This window comes from Salvia miltiorrhiza, chromosome 7, assembly GCF_028751815.1.
Source record: "Salvia miltiorrhiza cultivar Shanhuang (shh) chromosome 7, IMPLAD_Smil_shh, whole genome shotgun sequence".
NCBI lineage: Eukaryota > Viridiplantae > Streptophyta > Magnoliopsida > Lamiales > Lamiaceae > Salvia > Salvia miltiorrhiza.
The window spans coordinates 35,450,270-35,468,327 of NC_080393.1; the positions used below are offsets into that span (position 1 = coordinate 35,450,270).

General features: G+C 34.9%; 1 protein-coding gene and 1 long non-coding RNA gene across 2 annotated transcripts; both read left to right on the forward strand.

Moving 5' to 3' along the window:
* The first annotated feature begins 5,687 nt into the window (after window positions 1–5,687).
* LOC130996185 (CASP-like protein 4D1) lies at window positions 5,688–7,390 on the forward strand. The gene is made up of 3 exons (XM_057921697.1): window positions 5,688–6,094; window positions 6,399–6,534; window positions 6,611–7,390. The coding sequence occupies exons 1-3, from the start codon at window positions 5,874–5,876 to the stop codon at window positions 6,866–6,868; spliced, it is 615 nt and encodes a 204-aa protein (XP_057777680.1). The 5' UTR covers window positions 5,688–5,873; the 3' UTR covers window positions 6,869–7,390.
* A 3,515-nt stretch (window positions 7,391–10,905) lies between these two features.
* LOC130996188 (uncharacterized) lies at window positions 10,906–12,303 on the forward strand. Its single transcript, XR_009092427.1, has 2 exons — window positions 10,906–11,649; window positions 11,748–12,303. It is a non-coding gene; the product is annotated as an uncharacterized LOC130996188 (long non-coding RNA).
* The last annotated feature ends 5,755 nt before the right edge of the window (window positions 12,304–18,058 follow it).

Here is an 18,058-nt window from a genome sequence, read left to right on the forward strand (position 1 = left end):
TCAGGGGTCTGGGGGGTAGACAAGGCAGGGGGAGTAAAAAAAAAATTTCGTTGGCACTTATGGCACTAATAGTGCCATAAGTGCCTAACCCGACCCGCGTGCCTGATCCTACCCGGCACGCGACCCGCGTTCCTGACCCTACCCAGTCCGCCCAATTAGGGGTATATTAGGCATATTGCCTAATTAATGGCCATAATTTGTATTTTTTCAATTAGTGGCCAAATATTGTGTTTGCATGTTCAATGTGGCCATTTGACACCATTGTTTAATAATAATTTTGGAATAGCCAAAATGGATCATAAAACACAAATTATAGCCACTCTTTGAAAAAACATAAATTTTGGCCATTTTTATAGCTTTGGGACGTTTTTGACCTTAATTGGGCAGACTGGGTAGGGTCAGGAGCGCGGGTCGCGTGCCGGGTAGGATCAGGCACGCGGGTCGGTTTAGGCACTTATAGCACTATTAGTGCCATAAGTGCCAACAAAATTTTTTTTTACTCCCCCTGCCCTGTCTATCCCCCCAGACCCCCGACCCCACCCACCCCCAAGCCAAAAACAAAATTTTTTTTTACTCCCCCTAGATAAAAATAAATCAAATTTTACTTTTGTTATTTTATTTTATGGCACTAATAGTGCCATAAGTGCCAACGAAAATCCAAAATAAAATAAAGTAAAATGGTGTTTTTAGCACTTATGGCACTATTAGTGCCATAAGTGCCAAACATGCAGAACAAATATAGAAACAACAGCATCATCTAAATCCTAAATGGAACATTTAAACCCTAAATAGATAATCTAAACCCTAAATGGAATATCTAAACCCTATGGAAAGTTTTTAAAAAGTTCCTTTTGGCTTGGGGGTGGGTGGGGTCGGGGGTCTGGGGGGTAAACAAGGCAAGGGGGAGTAAAAAAAAAAAATCGTTGGCACTTATGGCACTAATAGTGCCATAAGTGCCTAACCCGACCCGCGTGCCTGATCCTATCCGGCACGCGACCCGCGTTCCTGACCCTACCCAGTCCCCCCAATTAGGGGTATATTAGGCATATTGCCTAATTAATGGCCATAATTTGTGTTTTTTCAATTAGTGGCCAAATATTGTGTTTGCATGTTCAATGTGGCCATTTGACACCATTGTTTCATAATAATAATAATAGTAATAATAGTAATAGTAATAATAATAATAATAATAATAATAATAATAATAATAATAATAATAATAATAATAATAATAATAATAATAATAATAATAATAGAGTAAAATTTTGGAATAGCCAAAATGGATCATAAAACACAAATTATAGCCACTCTTTGAAAAAACATAAATTTTGGCCATTTTTATAGCTTTGGGACGTTTTTGACCTTAATTGGGCAGACTGGGTAGGGTCAGGAGCGCGGGTCGCGTGCCGGGTAGGATCAGGCACGCGGGTCGGTTTAGGCACTTATAGCACTATTAGTGCCATAAGTGCCAACAAAATTTTTTTTTACTCCCCCTGCCCTGTCTATCCCCCCAGACCCCCGACCCCACCCACCCCCAAGCCAAAAACAAAATTTTTTTTTACTCCCCCTAGATAAAAATAAATCAAATTTTACTTTTGTTATTTTATTTTATGGCACTAATAGTGCCATAAGTGCCAACGAAAATCCAAAATAAAATAAAGTAAAATGGTGTTTTTAGCACTTATGGCACTATTAGTGCCATAAGTGCCAAACATGCAGAACAAATATAGAAACAACAGCATCATCTAAATCCTAAATGGAACATTTAAACCCTAAATAGATAATCTAAACCCTAAATGGAATATCTAAACCCTAGGGAAAGTTTTTAAAAAGTTCCTTTTGGCTTGGGGGTGGGTGGGGTCAGGGGTCTGGGGGGTAGACAAGGCAGGGGGAGTAAAAAAAAAATTTCGTTGGCACTTATGGCACTAATAGTGCCATAAGTGCCTAACCCGACCCGCGTGCCTGATCCTACCCGGCACGCGACCCGCGTTCCTGACCCTACCCAGTCCGCCCAATTAGGGGTATATTAGGCATATTGCCTAATTAATGGCCATAATTTGTGTTTTTTCAATTAGTGGTCAAATATTGTGTTTGCATGTTCAATGTGGCCATTTGACACCATTGTTTAATAATAATAATAATAATAATAATAATAATAATAATAATAATAATAATAATAATAATAATCGCACCTGCCCAATTTTGTCTTTTTATCTTTGTAATTACTAGTACTATTTTAGAAACATGTATTCGTAGTTAATAATACGTACAACAAATGTTCTTTTCAACTTTCATGAATTAATTGATTGATTTGTACTGTAAACTTAATTTGGACAAAAACTTCCTCAGAGTAGGCTCTCCTATTATTCAGAGTCAATAGTCAATAGTCAATATTTAATATTCACTCACTTTTCTTTTCAAGTGTCATCTATCGTCATATTATACATATTAAAAAAATAATAAGAAAAATAACTTTTGTAACACTATGAATACTTATGATAAATAAATGCATATAACTAAATTTGAAATTATAAATAAGGATAGAATTAAAAAAATATCATAATTGTGCTCTCAAATTTTAAAATAAGATATATATTGAGAAAAAATTAAAATCAAAATAAGACACATCAAAAAAATGATGGAAGTATGTTTCAACTCTGATTTCAGTGTCAAAATCATAAAATGGAACTATCAAAATATATGCAACACGTGGTATGGTAATAATATTAATACGATACAAGTGTGCGTGTATTGGTCTAGCGGTAAGTGGTTAATGTTCAAGGCTTGGGTATAAAGTGGTTAATGCTCCCTTGGTTCAAATCTACCGATATGCGATCTTTAAATTTTTTATTTATTTATGTAATTTATATATAAAAAAAACATTAATATGATAGAGAATAAAGTTCCCCAGCAGGATGAATGGAAAAGTATTCAGGATATCATGGTAGAAATCCAGCAACATTAACTCCCCTTCATCTTCTTCAATATACCGCAACTCTCCTTTTCCGGCGAAGATCACCGCCGCTTCGACCGCCACCATCGGCCCTCTTCTTTTCTTCCTCTAACCCTCTCTTTTCCTTGCGATCCAGTTGACACACGCACACAAAGAAAGAGACACTGCCCCACCCCCCCCTCAAATTTCCGATAAACAACAACGCAGGACGTCAATTTCTGATTAACAAGATGTCAACTGTATATTACTCCGTCATTTCATATACTATTACTTTGTTGATTTTCTCAAAATTGTATTAGTGTTTAGATGACCACGTGCGCCGTCATCATCACCATAGTAGAAGAAATCGACAGCTATTAGATTCCTCAAATCATTATCATCATCTTTCCAGTCACATTAATTCATTTTTGATTTCTACCATATAGTTTGGGGTTGTACATAATTTGAATTTTAATTTGATTATAATGAATTATATATTTTTTGAGAAAATTATAATGAATTATATTTAATTTATGGCTGTATAAATTATAGGGTAAAATTGTAAATTTATAGTTATTTTTATTTATTATTTAATATGAGAGGCTATAGAGAGTAAAACGGACGCTGTGAATAGAGCTGGCAAAATCAGCCCGGCCCGGACCGCCCGAATTTACGGTTGGGTTGGGCTCTATAAAATAGAGGCCCGAAAAAACCCGGGCCTAAAAAACCCACCCAATCAGCCCGCCAGGCCGACCGGGCTTTGGGGCTAAAAAGCCCGGGGTTTTCGAGCCAAAAAGCCCGCCCGATTTTTTTTTTTTTCTAATATTCTATTACTAATTAGCCTAATTTATCCTTTCTAATTTCACATATTTAAGGCAAAACATAATCAATTTATTTAAGACTTTTACCCCAAAATGAGATTTGACAAACAATTTTGTGAAGAACACTGGACCCTGCCAACAAATTTTATCTTTTACACTCTCCCGAAGTCGAATGAAAATTAAGGGGGGGGGGGGGGGGGGGGGGGGGGGGGGGGGGAAGGTAACTGATACTTTATATTCCTATTCATATAAATTTAGTTCAAATTTACATCCGCTAGTCATTTTAAAGATGACGAAGAGTGAGTGCTACAATTTCTGTACATTACAACATCCAAATTTATGGAGAAATATATTCCACTTATTTGAAGCAATAATAGAATAGTAATGTTATTTTTGTGTTTGATAGTAAGAATGGCAGGAAAGGCCAATTGGTAAATTAGCTTTGCTTACTTTTTTTTTTTTTTCTTTTTTATATTTTTGAAACAATTGTTTTATACTCCTATTTTTTATTTCAGTTTATAATTTTAGTGAGCTATTTGTAGCATGATTTATATTTTTATTTTGTTTATAATTATCATTTAGATTGATTTTAGTTTATTTAAATTTTATAAATATAAAAAAGAACTTAATAATAAAAAAAATTATTGGGCGGGTTTGGCCCGACCGCTCGGTGGCCCGGATGAGGTTGGGCCAGGTTTTGTAAATTGGTAGCCCGGTCAAATTCGGGCGGGGCCGGCCCGACCCGGTCAATCTCATAAGCCCGGTGGGTCGGGCCGGGCTGGGATCCTCCGTGCCACTATTTTGTGTGTACCATTGTGTACCACTCTTAATTTATATATTTTATAATTATTTTTTATAAAAATAAAAAATATTATTATATTATGAACTCTAATTAATATTTATCACTAAAAATTGAAATTTTAAATCAAGAATGACTAAGCACATTCTACCAATTCAAAGAGAGTTGAGAGAGGCCACAAGAGAGACGCAAGAATGACTAAGCACATTCTACCAATTCAAACCGATAAATCGAAGGTTTAAACTTGATTTGGACCCACCGGTTTCAGGCTCGGAACCAGAATCTTTTGTATCTTCTATAGGTCGGTTAAGGATCACGAAAATCATGAACTGCAATCAGAACCGGCAGACCGAGGCCCCATGGGCAACATTGTAGCTAGCACATCTAATTTCCTAGCCATATCCCCCCTCATAATGCATTATATATTAATAGTAGGAATGTAAATCGAGTCAGTTCACTCAATTTCGAATTAATGAGATTAAATTTCTTTTGAGCTAGATATATTTTCGATCATAATCCTAAATCTTCTATTTTCATACTACTAAGTCGAGTTAAAGTTTACAAAAGAAGAGAAAAGAAAAAAGTTAACATCCATGCACATGCATGAATTTTCTTTGTTATCATATTCAACAAAAGATAGGTTGTGTTTTCTCGATCAAGACACTTAACATCGTATTATATACAAAAAGAAGTTTATTTTAACATTAACGTATATAATTGTAACAAGTAACATTGTGACATGTAAGGACTAAGTACTCATTTAAGCTAAATGATTGTCTTTTTTTAGTTATCATGTTTTTTAGAAAAATAAGGGTTGAAAAAAATTAAAATACACACAAGCATCAAAAATTTTATTATTAAATTTAAAAGCAACATAATGAAGTTTGAGAACAAGTAATAAGATTTTTTTATTAATCAGACCGACCTATTTAACTTTGAACTAGTAGTTTATAGTGCTCGGGCTATTTTCGATTTGAGCCAATCTAAAAAGAAAAAAAAAAAAAAGGAAAAAGATACAAAGCGCTACAAATTTTTGTCCTAACTCTCTTTTTTTCCGATATCAACTCGACCAGTTGATTTTGACATCCCTCGCGTTAATAGAGTTAAAATTAGTTTCAGCATTAAAATCTCAAATAATATATTTCAGTGTCTCTAAAGGTTGATACAATATTCTTGTAACTGTTACAAGGAGATGATATTTCCAAACATACCAAATCCAATAATCTTATATTCACATGTCGATCGAAATCAACTATATATGTATGAGTTGTGATTGGCAACATATAGGTTAAGAGTAACTAACATAAATTAATTGGCAATTATGGCTCGTATAACTCTCCCAGCACCTGATGAGGCCGCTCAAACACCTGCGGCTGAGACGCCGCCGCCGCTGCTGTCGATAGCTCGAATAGCCATGCTTGTGAGGATCATCACATTGGTTTTTCTCGTATTGACAGTGAGCCTCTTAGGATCCAACTCCACCACCATCAAACTTCCCGACTCCACCTCCACTTTCGACCTCAACGATGTTTACGCCTACCAGTTAGTTATTTATTACGCATCTTTTATGCATAACAACTATGTATATTATCTAAACAATATTCCTATGTCCCCAAGGAGACACCAAGCGGTGCGACCTCCTGCGTGTGAACAGTGAGGTCCGGGTTCAAACCCCACTGCTCTTCCTCCCCAACTCCCCCCAAAAAAAAATAAATAAATCCTTTAAATAATAGGATTTACGTTTAAGTTATTTAGTTAAATATACCATCCTAACCTTATTACTGAATGAATAAAGAAAAAATGAAAAAATAACATAATTAACAAAATTAACATTTATTGGTTGCAGGTATGCACTGGCTACTGCTGTGATAGGATCCTCCTACACCATATGGCGCCTACGTTATTCAATCAAGCAACTGAAATCAGGAATATTCCATGTTACGGATCCCAAAATTCTTTTCTATGAGTTTCTTGCTGATAAGGTTGATTAAAAGTTTTACTATTTGTTTGTTGGTATTAATTAAATATGTCCAAGTAATTGAGTAATATATATAATAGGTGGTTGTAGCATTAGTAGCAACAGGAGTGGGCGCTGCATTTGCTGCGACAGTAGAGCTGAAGACAAAGATTCATGAATTGGAGGATGTGCTTCAAGTGTATCTGGACACCACCGCCACCGTATTTGCCCCAAATGTCCCCAAATTCGATGATTTTTTTAACAAGGCTTATTTTCCGAATATGTTCCTTCTCATCGCACTTTTTACTATAGGAGTTTCGTCGCTTCTCTCATCATTGGCTCTAAACAAGACCAAATAGATTTTCATCAACACACTTGTAATATGATTAAAAAAAGAGGATAGGTGTGATATGATTTTTTTTTTAATTATTCTTTAAACAAATATAACTTTTATATTTTAAATCCAATATTTACATAAAATATAGTATTAATATATGGTGCGAATGAGCAAAACAAGGAAGTGTATCAATAGTTGTCCACTAATTTAATTTCATTAAATTTTAGCCAGTTTTAAATTAAGGGTGAGTTTATTCATAGCCCCCAATTTACTCTTTATAACCCCCTATTTAATTAATAATTAAAAATAATTAGAATTTTCCTAATTTACCCTAATACTTCATAGCCCCAAATTAAATTAATTTACCATCCTTCCACTTTGTGCTCTGTCTCATAGCCCCAAATAGTGAGCGGAAGAGGAGGTTACTACTCCTACAACGGCAACCAAATGTACCCACCAGTGAGTTGACCTCCTAAGTCGCCGCCGGTTCGCATTGACGCGAATTGTCCGAGTCGGGCGGCGTGGTGGTTCGGCGACCCGGAGATGAAGCGGCATAAGCGGATTGCTAAATACAAAGTCTACACTATTGAATGTAGGGTCAAAGCTTCCATTATAAATGGTTTCGCTGGATCATAAATAAATGCTCTCCAATCATCTACTAATTTAATTTCCTCATTTTGTTTCCTTTAAAAAAAAATCACTTGGCCTGGTTATAAGCACTAGAGGTCGATGGAGGAATCTCAAAATAAGAGAATTTAAAACAGCATCATAGAGTTGTATACCAAAATCTATTTTGTTGTCAACTACAACATTGACATGATTTCAACTCCTTAGGTTGATCTTGTCAAAGGAGATGCTGAGAGGCAACGATTGCAGAAAGAGGAACTTGAACTAGAGCTTCTTGCTTTTGAAGAACAAATGCAGAATGTCAGAAGCAATGATTATGATGTGAAAAGCTTGCTTAAGTCTTCAAACACTGCTACTTATAGTCATCACTAAATATTGTTACTTGTACTCAGATGTCTAGATGAAAAAGAGAAGAATCTTCAGGAAGCACATAAACGTGTTCAGCTTCTTGAAAATGAAATTGCTGCCCGTGATGCTGACGTGATGCCCCATGACTTTCAGATTACTTTATGGGTGCGTTCTTTTTTGTTGTAAAATTTATCATGAGAAAATGAAGGATAAACAAAATTTCACTCTTTAAATCATTTCTTTCTTTTCCCACATTTTCTACTTGAACCTTACTCATTCATCATTTACACTACAAATGAGGGATAATATTATCCCTCCAAAAATGATGTGATAATATTATCCCTCATTTGTAGTGTAAATGAGGAATGGGTAAAGGTCAAGTAGGAAATGTGGGAAAAGAAATGAAAGATTTAAAGGGTGAAATTTTGTTTATCCTTCATTTTCTCATGATAAATTTACAACTAAAGAGAACGCACCCTATATGATTATATTTCAAATGTCTGAATTGTATGGTTTTGTTTAGCCCCGTAACATTCGATGAAAAACTGATTTGATTCTACTTCCCCTCAACAGATTTCCCAGTGTAAAACTCATATCTCTAAGATAAATTTGTATGCAGAGGCACATTCATGAGAATACAAGCAAAAGGTGGGTCTAATTGAAAGGGAACACCCGAATTTTCCTCTGGAAGATTGGGAAAAACTTGAGATTGCATCTTGTAGCGCCCCCATTGACACCAATCTCCACGCCATCGCCGACGAGACCAATGTCCGCGTCACCGTCATCCACCCAAGACTGCGTCTTTCCGTCAAGATCGTCAAGGGCCAGCAGGTTAACTTCAAGGCCAACTTTGCACCGTCGACTCTCACCGGGAAAGGCTTCCGCCCGCGGCGCCCTAGTCTTGCTGCCATTCCGAAGCTGTCCGATGGGCACCGGCAGGGTGCCGGAGATAAAATTGTCTGAAACAGATAAGAAAGTGAAAGGGATGGTAAATTAAATTAGTTTGGGGGCTATGAAGTATAGGGTAAATTAGAAAAGTTCTAATTATTTTAAATTATTAATTTAATAAGGGGTTATAAAGAGTAAATTGAGGGCTATGAATAGAATCACCCTTAAATTAAATGGATCAAGTTACCATTACTTTACAGTTTTAAATGGACCAAATCACATCTTTTTTCTCTCTTCATCAGTCAGTTTTTAAATCACAACTCTCTCTCTCTGTACATTATTTTTTGACATCTAGTGAATTTCTCCGACTGCGGCGTAGGTGATTTTCTTTTGCGAATGCGGCATTCATTTTATGTTACTTAGCCAATGTTTTCCTTTTTCTGTATTTATTTTTTCAGTCATCTTATCAATTTTAATTCAACGACGTTGTTCCGGCGATGTGGGCCCCTCTGTTATTTTTTTTGAATATATTTAGAAAACTTATTTTTCAGTTGTATTTCAAATTTGGTACGAACGGGGTTATTTGTACAATTCGTACCATGCAACGTTCTGACACACCATTCGATCCTCTAGTTAAAATGAATTGTATGAAATGATCTATTCGCATCACTCATTCCAAGATCTCTCGCGCCAGCACTTAGAATGAAATGTCATATTCACACCATCCGTCTCATGATGTGTCACGCAAGCACTTGGTACGAATGATACGAAATGACCTATTTGCATTTTATGTATAGTTGGACATTTTCTGAAAAATGTGTTGATTCATATAATATTTAGTAGTTTCTACCGAAGTGTTGGATATTAATAGTAAAGTAATCTTTAGTAACAACTTCAGTTCACAAATTAAATTATACCTAGCTACCTAATATTTAGTATACTTTCTCCTACAAAATTTCCACCACACCCGTGACTAGCTACCTTACAGTTTTAATTATTCATGGATAATATTAATACACATAATCATTTTATGAAAAAATTTACAACATAAAATACTTAATACTATACTAAAAAAACAACTGAACCGCTACAGAATTAACGACGAAATAAAATTTCGTCATAAAATTACAACATATTAACGACACACCAATGACAACTTACATGTTTTCACTAATTAACGATGGAATTTGCATCAGATTTGCTATGGAAATATTTTAGCGACTGAATTTCCGTCATAAGATTTTACTACGAAATTATTCAATAGTTAAAAGTAAGGAATATTTAATTATTTAGATAATTACCTACATAAATAAACAGAGCATTATTTTTTCTCGTGGAAATATAGCACAGCCACCTGGAAACATATTAAAGTCTCATAATCAATCAGTTTGAACGAGCCGAATAAATCCCTAAGACGGGGTTTTCTTGTTTTTCTTTTTTAAAAAAGAAAATCAACAATGATGGTTCCTCAAATACATAAGAAATTCTTCATCCCTTTACCAGTGATTCTTTTTCATTATTAAACCAAACACTCAATAAAAATAATAGTTATTGTTACCATTCCACTATTTTATTTGATTTCATTAATTCCTCTACTTGAACCAAACGAGCACTTAGTAGTTTCTACCGAAGTGTTGGATATTAATAGTAAAGTAATCTTTATCATACCTAATATTTAGTAACTTAATATTTAGTATACTTTCTTCTACAAAATTCAGTACACAATATTTTGAAATGATAAAGATTATAACGATTTTACAACCCCTATATTGTTATTGTTAATGCACTTATTACAAATAGTACCTAATATATATTTAGTATACTTTAAATTCTCCCAAAAAAATTTCACCTCACGTGACTAGTTATTGTTAATGTTACTATTACTTGTACATATTAATTAAAAGTTAGGACATGACATGAAGAATTTTCAAATTAGTTCTATCACTCCATAAATCTTTACACCTCAAAATTTCTACTTAAAATCATCCCTTCACAATTCTTCACACCTCAAACAACTCTCTCTCTCTCTCTCTCAATTCTTCACACCTCAAACACCTCTCTCTTCACCTCTTTCTGTCTCTCTCTGAGCTATTTATGACATTGGATAGTGGAGAACTTTATTTCTTATATATTTGAGGAACCATCGGTAGGAATCTATAAACTCTATCTTTAACCCATATCCCTACGTACAAAATGGAAAATTGATAATTAATGATTTAGAAATTAGTTTTGTCTTTCATTAATTTTAAATATCCAACATGTGACTCTACTAATAATTTTAGAAAATTAATTGTCACCATTGCTTCCATTTCCATACACATAGTTACTTTTGCAGAGTATAGTATGAAAGTGCATGTTTTATGTTGTAATTTGCTTGTTCCTACCTAAAATTACATCAACCATTCTTCGTTAATCTAAGCCTAACATTTTTTCTTTCCTTTAAAAAAGGATACATATGCTTCACAATTGTAACCTATCTACCTAATGTTTAGTATACTTTTTCCTACATAAAACACTAGCTAACATACTATACTCTGCAAAAATAATTAAGTGTAAGCATGGAAATGGAAACGTTGGTAGAATTTAGCAATGGTCACAATTTTCAAAGTTAGGTACTCGCACATGGATTGCAAATAATTGATGGTCAAGAATTTTCAATGTAAATTCGGTATGTATACACATCACCTCATGCATCTTTAGGAGCTTAGAGATACAGTAGATTTCGTTAGTAAAATTTCTCCTTATAAATAAAGGCCTCACACCCTCACAATTCTTCACACCTCTCTCTCTCTTGCAATTCTTCACACAACAAACACCTCTCTCTTCACCTCTTTCTGTCTCTCTCTGAGTATTGTGATGGCGACGATGTGGATGATTGTGTGCGCGATAATTTTGGTGATCGTCGGCGGCGCCGAGGGCGAGCAACCGGCATGCGACAAGGTCCCCTTCACTCCACTACCCGGCCAACGCTATTAAAAAAGGAAGGTTCAATTCGTTAATCATTTTTACATGCATTAATTAATTTTGTGTTTGTTTAGGGAGGCAGGTGGTGTGAAAAATTAATTTTGGCAATGGGTGAGCGGCAACAGCCATCGTCGCCGGAGTTCCGGTGACCATTTTTTGGGAGGACCGGTTGAAGAATTGCAAGTGATGCCACCAGAGAGCAACCCGACCCGACTCCAAATGGATACGGAATCACTACGTTTCCACATCGGGTAGGGCAACCAGATCCCTAGGTTGATGCTACTAAAAGACAAGTGCACAAGCGAATTCATTTGATGAATTTGAATTAATGCGAAGCTCAAGAGGAGTATGCAATTCATGCATGCATCTCAACTTCAAAACCTATATTTATAATAAAAATATAAGACGGTTTGAGGAAATGACTTACCTAACGCGTTCTGATTTCGTTTTGCTCCTCTTGATAAAATGAAACACTCTCCTCTTTAGTAAAGGGACCGGTCATTAATTCATTTTAATTTTCATTTCATGGAAATGTAATTCTTTCACCAGTCACATCACATGCATTAATAATTTTCAATTTACTACTTTTGGCAAATTCATTTTCACAATGCAAACTAACATCTTAGCCAATAGCCATTCTTTATAGTCTCCAAACACGACTGGATATTGATTCTGATGTCCATCATAATTAATTTTAAGTGGAGAAGAGCTCGAGGGATCCCCGCGGCCGATACTATATTCAAAAGTTAAAACATTCATAAAAAAATAAAAAAATAAAAAATAAATCAAAAATCAAAAGTTAAAACTAGTAAACTATACGTGACATTTTTAGGATTACTTAATTTGACGTTCAATTAACTTAAAACAATAATATATAACAATCGAGCAAGCAAATAAAATTAATTATGATGGGCACCAGAATCACTATCCAGTTGCGTTTGGAGACTATAAAGAATATATGGCTATTGGCTAAGATGTTAGTTTGCATTGTGAAAATGAATTTGCCAAAATTAGTAAATTGAAAACTATTAATGCATATGATGTGACTGGTGAAAGAATTACATTCCCATGAAATGAACATTAAAATGAATTAATGATCCGTCCCTTTACTAAAGAGGAGAGTGTTTCCTTTTCTCAAGAGAAGCAAAACGAAATCAGAACGCGTTAGGCAGGTCATTTCCTCAAACCTTCCTATATTCTTATTATAAATATAGGTTTGAAGTTGGGATGCATGCATGAATTGCATACTCCTCTTGTGCTTCGCATTAATTCAAATTCATCAAATGAATTCTCTTGTGCACTTGAGCTTCTTCTTTCAGTAGCATCAACCCAGGGATTCGGTTGCCCTACCCGATATGGAAACGCAGTGATTCCATATCCATTTGGAGTCGGGTCGGGTTGCTCTCTGGTGGCAACGTTTAACATCGCTTGCAATATTTCCATTGCTCCTCCCAAAAACGGTCACGGAGTTCCACTGGCGGATCTAGCATGGTGCATGGGGGTGCAACTGCATCCCCAAAAAAAAAAATTAATAGTATTAATATTTATATATAAATTATTTTATATTTAAGGTTTGCACCCCCAAATAAAAGTTCTTATCGAAAATAAAAGAAAAAATCAGTTTTTAAAATCCTAAATTCCATTGGCCCAACTAAAAAGAGAGCCAATCATCTCTTTCTTTTTCCATTCTTTTGATCGAGCCCATCAGTTAATCAATCATTTACCTCAATTCTTAATTAAATATAAAAAATTAAACGTACACATTTTGTATTTGGAATGCAGAGTTATTACTAATTATATTTGTATTTTAGTAAAAAAAAGAAAATGTCTAAAATGTATTGAAGGCCTAAAAAAAATTCCCGAGGGCTACCGCCCCCGAACCCCCGTAAAAGTTCAACCCCCTCAAAAAAATCCTAGCTCCGCCAGTGTTTATAAGATTATTTTTTGCACCCCCAGTTTTAAAATCCTGGATCCGCCACTGCGGAGTTCCGGCGGCAATGATTGTTGCCGCTCACCCATTGCCAAAATTAATTTTTCACACCACCCGCCTCCCTAAACAAACACAAAAATAATTAATGCATGTAAAAATGATTAACGAATTGAACCTGTTCCTTTTTTAATAGCGTTGGCCGGGCAGTGGAGTGAAGGGAACCTTGTCGCATGCCGGCTGCTCGCCGTCGGCGCCGCCGACGATCACCAAAATTATCGCGCACACAATCATCCACATCGTCGTCGTCGCCATCGCCATCGCAATCGCAATAAAATTAGCAGAGTATATGGTATGAAAATTGATAATTATTAATTTAGAAATTAATTGTCTTTTATTTTATATATCCAGCATGTGACTCTACTAATAATTTTATGCTTTTATATATAAATAATGGATGTGTGCATCTGTTTAATTATATAACTGATCGATTTGCTCCAAAATATATGTATATATTAATTACTACAAATTAATTTAATATAGTATTAATTAGTTTTGTAACTATAGGTTATTAATTTACCTAGTTAAATAATATGATATTTCCATTTACACATTTTCTTTATTCCTCTTCAACTTTATTTTGTTATTAGTGATCATACATATCATTTCACGTGCAAAGAACATATAGGAACTCAAAAAATAATTGAAGCTTCTGTCATGGTATCCTTTTGCAGCAATAATTGTATGCCCATAACTTTCTTTTGCCTACATTTTATTATGAATTTTTCTTTCATTCTTTTTTTTTTTTTTGAGAATTTTTTCTCCTTACATACTCTTTATTGGAAAGAGGACATTGCAAATATAGAAAAAGAATATAACTTGTTTTCAATTCATGTATGGAGTGACAGATCATATGTACCGAACTTAATTTGAAAAATCTTCACACCGTCAATTATTTCACTCCTAACTTTGAAAATTGTCACCATTTCCATACACTTAGTTAATTTTTCAGAGTATCCATACATGATTGATTAGAATTGTACGGTAGACACGGGTGGTGGAAATTCAATTTGTAGGGTAAAGAATACTAAATATTCAGTAGATAGGTAATTATTGTGATGCATATGTATCCTTTTTCTAGAAGAAAGAAAAAAAATTACGTATCTAACTAATATTTAAATGTGATGTTCCGTATTTCTACAAACACGTGATGGGCGTCACCTTAATTGGCCGGATTTTGATTTAATCCTTACTCGAGCTGAGCTTAGCTCTTTGAGAGTAAATTCAACAGTCACTTTTCGTGCAAGTATGGCTCCACTCGTGTTGGATATCAAACCAATCAATACATATAAACCGATTGATGCATACCCAACTTAATTTGAAACTTCTCACTATTATTTAATAGCAATCCATGTGCGAATTGAATTTCAGCCCCCAACTTTGAAAAAATTTCACCATTGCAAATTTAATGATAGCTTTTACTGTAATAATGATAAAAAAAATCGACAATTTCCTTTTTTATGAGTATTTAATAATGATTAAAATTTCCTTTTTCATTGCAAATTTAGTAATTTCTGTGAAAGAGTGATAGAACTAATTTGAAAATTCTTCACGCCATGTGCTATTCAATACAATTTCATCATTGTTTATATTTCCATGCACTTAGCTAGTCACGAATGGTGAAAATTTTGTAGAAAAAAGTATATTAATTAAATATATATTTAGTATATAGGTTTATTATACTTAGCTAGTATACTATTTTTTAATGTTTCTGACAATAAAAATTGTGCGTCCAAGTAGCCTTGATGCTAATTTTTTTTTTACAAATAAATAAAATATCTAAATATTTATGAGTATGCGGACTTCTCATTTCCATTAAAATATAAATACACGTAAGTGCACCTTAAGAAACTCTTGTTCTCAAACTTTACTATCTATGTTTCCTCCCCAATACGAAAACCATATCCCAAATACCACGTCGAAGACGCCGGTCAAGCAACATCTTCCCCTCCGACGAACCACGTTCGTCACATAATTTCCAAACTAAAGAACTACGAAATATTTTCAATTTGATCGAGGAGTACATTGAAGACGTTGCTTCGGTTATCTCGGCGACAATGGAAACACAACGTATCAAACCAAATATCATCCCATGGTCGATGTTCAAGACTCAAGCTACAGTGACGACGATGTCCATGACCCTAAGGTTGATCTCTGCCCATGCAAGTCTTGCAAGAAGGCAAGAAAGAGAGCAAAAAGTGAGGACGAAGGAATTGGGCAAGGTGTTCATCCAACACTCCTCAAATGCGGAATCTGTTTCTCCGTTACTTCGGAAAGAGGAGGCCATAAGCCTTAGCAAGGGAAAAACAAACTCCGCACTTGAGGAGTGTTGGATGAATACCTTGCCCAATTCCTTCATCCTCACTTTTTGTTCTTTTTCTTGCCCTCTTGCAAGACTTGCATGGGCGAGATCAGCCCTAAGGTCATGGACATCGTCGTCACCATCACTTGAGTCTTGAACATCGACCACGGGGGCTGGGAGGGTATCTGGTTGGACACGTTGTGTTTCCATGGCCGCTGAGATAACCGGAGCAGCGCCTTCAATGTACTCGTCGATCAAATTGAAAATACTTTGTGGTTCTTCAGTTTGAAAATTATGTGATGAACGCAGTTCGTCGGAAGGGAAGATGTTGCTGGGTCGGCGTCTTTGACGTGGTATTTGCAACATGATTTTTGTATTGGGAATGAAACACAGATATTAAAGTTTGAGAACAAAGGTTTCTTACGATGCACTTACGTGTATTAATTATATTTATATTTTAATGGAAAATGAGAAGTCCACACACTCATAAATATTTAGATATTTTATTTATTTGTAAAAAAATTAGCATCAAGGCTACTTGGACGCATAATTTTTATTGTCAGAAACATTAAAAAATAGTATACTAGCTAAGTATAATAAACCTATATACTAAATATATATTTAATATACTTTCTTCTACAAAATTTCCACCACTCATGACTAGTTAAGTACATGGAAATAGAAATAATGGTGAAATTGCATTGAATAGCACATGGTATGAAGAATTTTCAAATTAGTTCTATGACTCTTTCACAGAAACGTCTTAGGAAAAACTCCTTGAAAAGGAAATTGTCGATTTTTTATCATCATAATAGTAAAAGCTATCATTAAATTTGCAATGGTGAATTTTTTTCAAAGTTGGGAGCTGAAGTTGTATTCAATTCACACACGCATTGCTATTAAATAATGGTGAGAAGTTTCAAATTAAGTTGGGTATGAATCAATCAGTTTATATGTTTTGATAGATTTGAAAGATTCATAATTAATTGGTTTGATATCCAACACGAGTGGAGCGATACTTGCACGAAAAGTGTCTGTTGAATTTACTCAAGAAACTAAGCTCAGCTCAAGTAAAGATTAAAGTAAAATTACCACTATATTTGTTGATTATCCTTGACATCATCTAATGATACACAGCGGAATATACGTTCAAGGATTAGATCTAGATTTACAAATGCATCATGTGTAGAGATAAACACATAACAATAAGAATAACTTACTCGTTGTGTGGTAAGCGTGCGTCTCGATTCTTGCCGTGAATCCACTACTAAGGTATCCACGTGTATGTTGATTCGATGCAGGAACAATTCCAAGTACACGATTCAATCTTCGATAGCTAGGAAATCTCCGATTGAAACTATAGTGCTCTCTTAGTGTCTTGTAAGCCAAAAGACCCCCCAACTTGTAAGACCAAGAACTCCTTCTTATAAGCCAAAGAATTCTCTTACCTTGTAAGTCAAGAGTTGTCTTCTCTTATAAGCCAAAGAGTTGTCTTACTAAGGAAGCCAATTCTACTCCAAATAATCGGTCCAATCGTCCAACTAATTCCCAATTAATTAAGTGTTATTAGTATATATCAAATATATCCTAATCTAGTCCATAATATCTTTAATCTCCCACTTGGACTAGCATTAAATTAAACACCAAGCACTATCTTTGCACTCTTGAGCGAATCAAAAATACACATAAAGTGTGACCCTTTAGGCCTCCATTATCGACAATAATCAAATTAAAGTCTACACAAAACTCGTAGACTGCGTTGTGTAGCGAACTCGATATATGAAGAACGTTTACGTGGATTCTGTAAACAAACCTTTGTATGAAGTTTATGTAATATCCCTTCATTCACGAACCACTCGTTTGAGCCTAGGATTTGCCATGTGTCTATCCCAATAGCTCAATCATTTTATCTCTTCTTTATTAAATGACCCTTTTGATCATATTCAACGGTGTACGTCGTATACCACCAAATATTTCCTGCGGAATTACCAAAATAAATTAGTATAATGGTAAGCAGGGTCGATCCCACAGAGAGCAGTTAAAAATCATTCAAATCCCTAAATCTATAAAAACGGTGATGCCACCACGCCTTACTT

Coding starts and splice junctions, on each gene's coding strand:
- LOC130996185 (XM_057921697.1), top strand. CDS start 5,874: ATGGCTCGTATAACTCTCCCAGCACCTGATGAGGCCGCTCAAACACCT. Junction 6,095..6,398: donor AACGATGTTTACGCCTACCA/GTTAGTTATTTA, acceptor TATTGGTTGCAG/GTATGCACTGGCTACTGCTG. Junction 6,535..6,610: donor ATGAGTTTCTTGCTGATAAG/GTTGATTAAAAG, acceptor TATATATAATAG/GTGGTTGTAGCATTAGTAGC.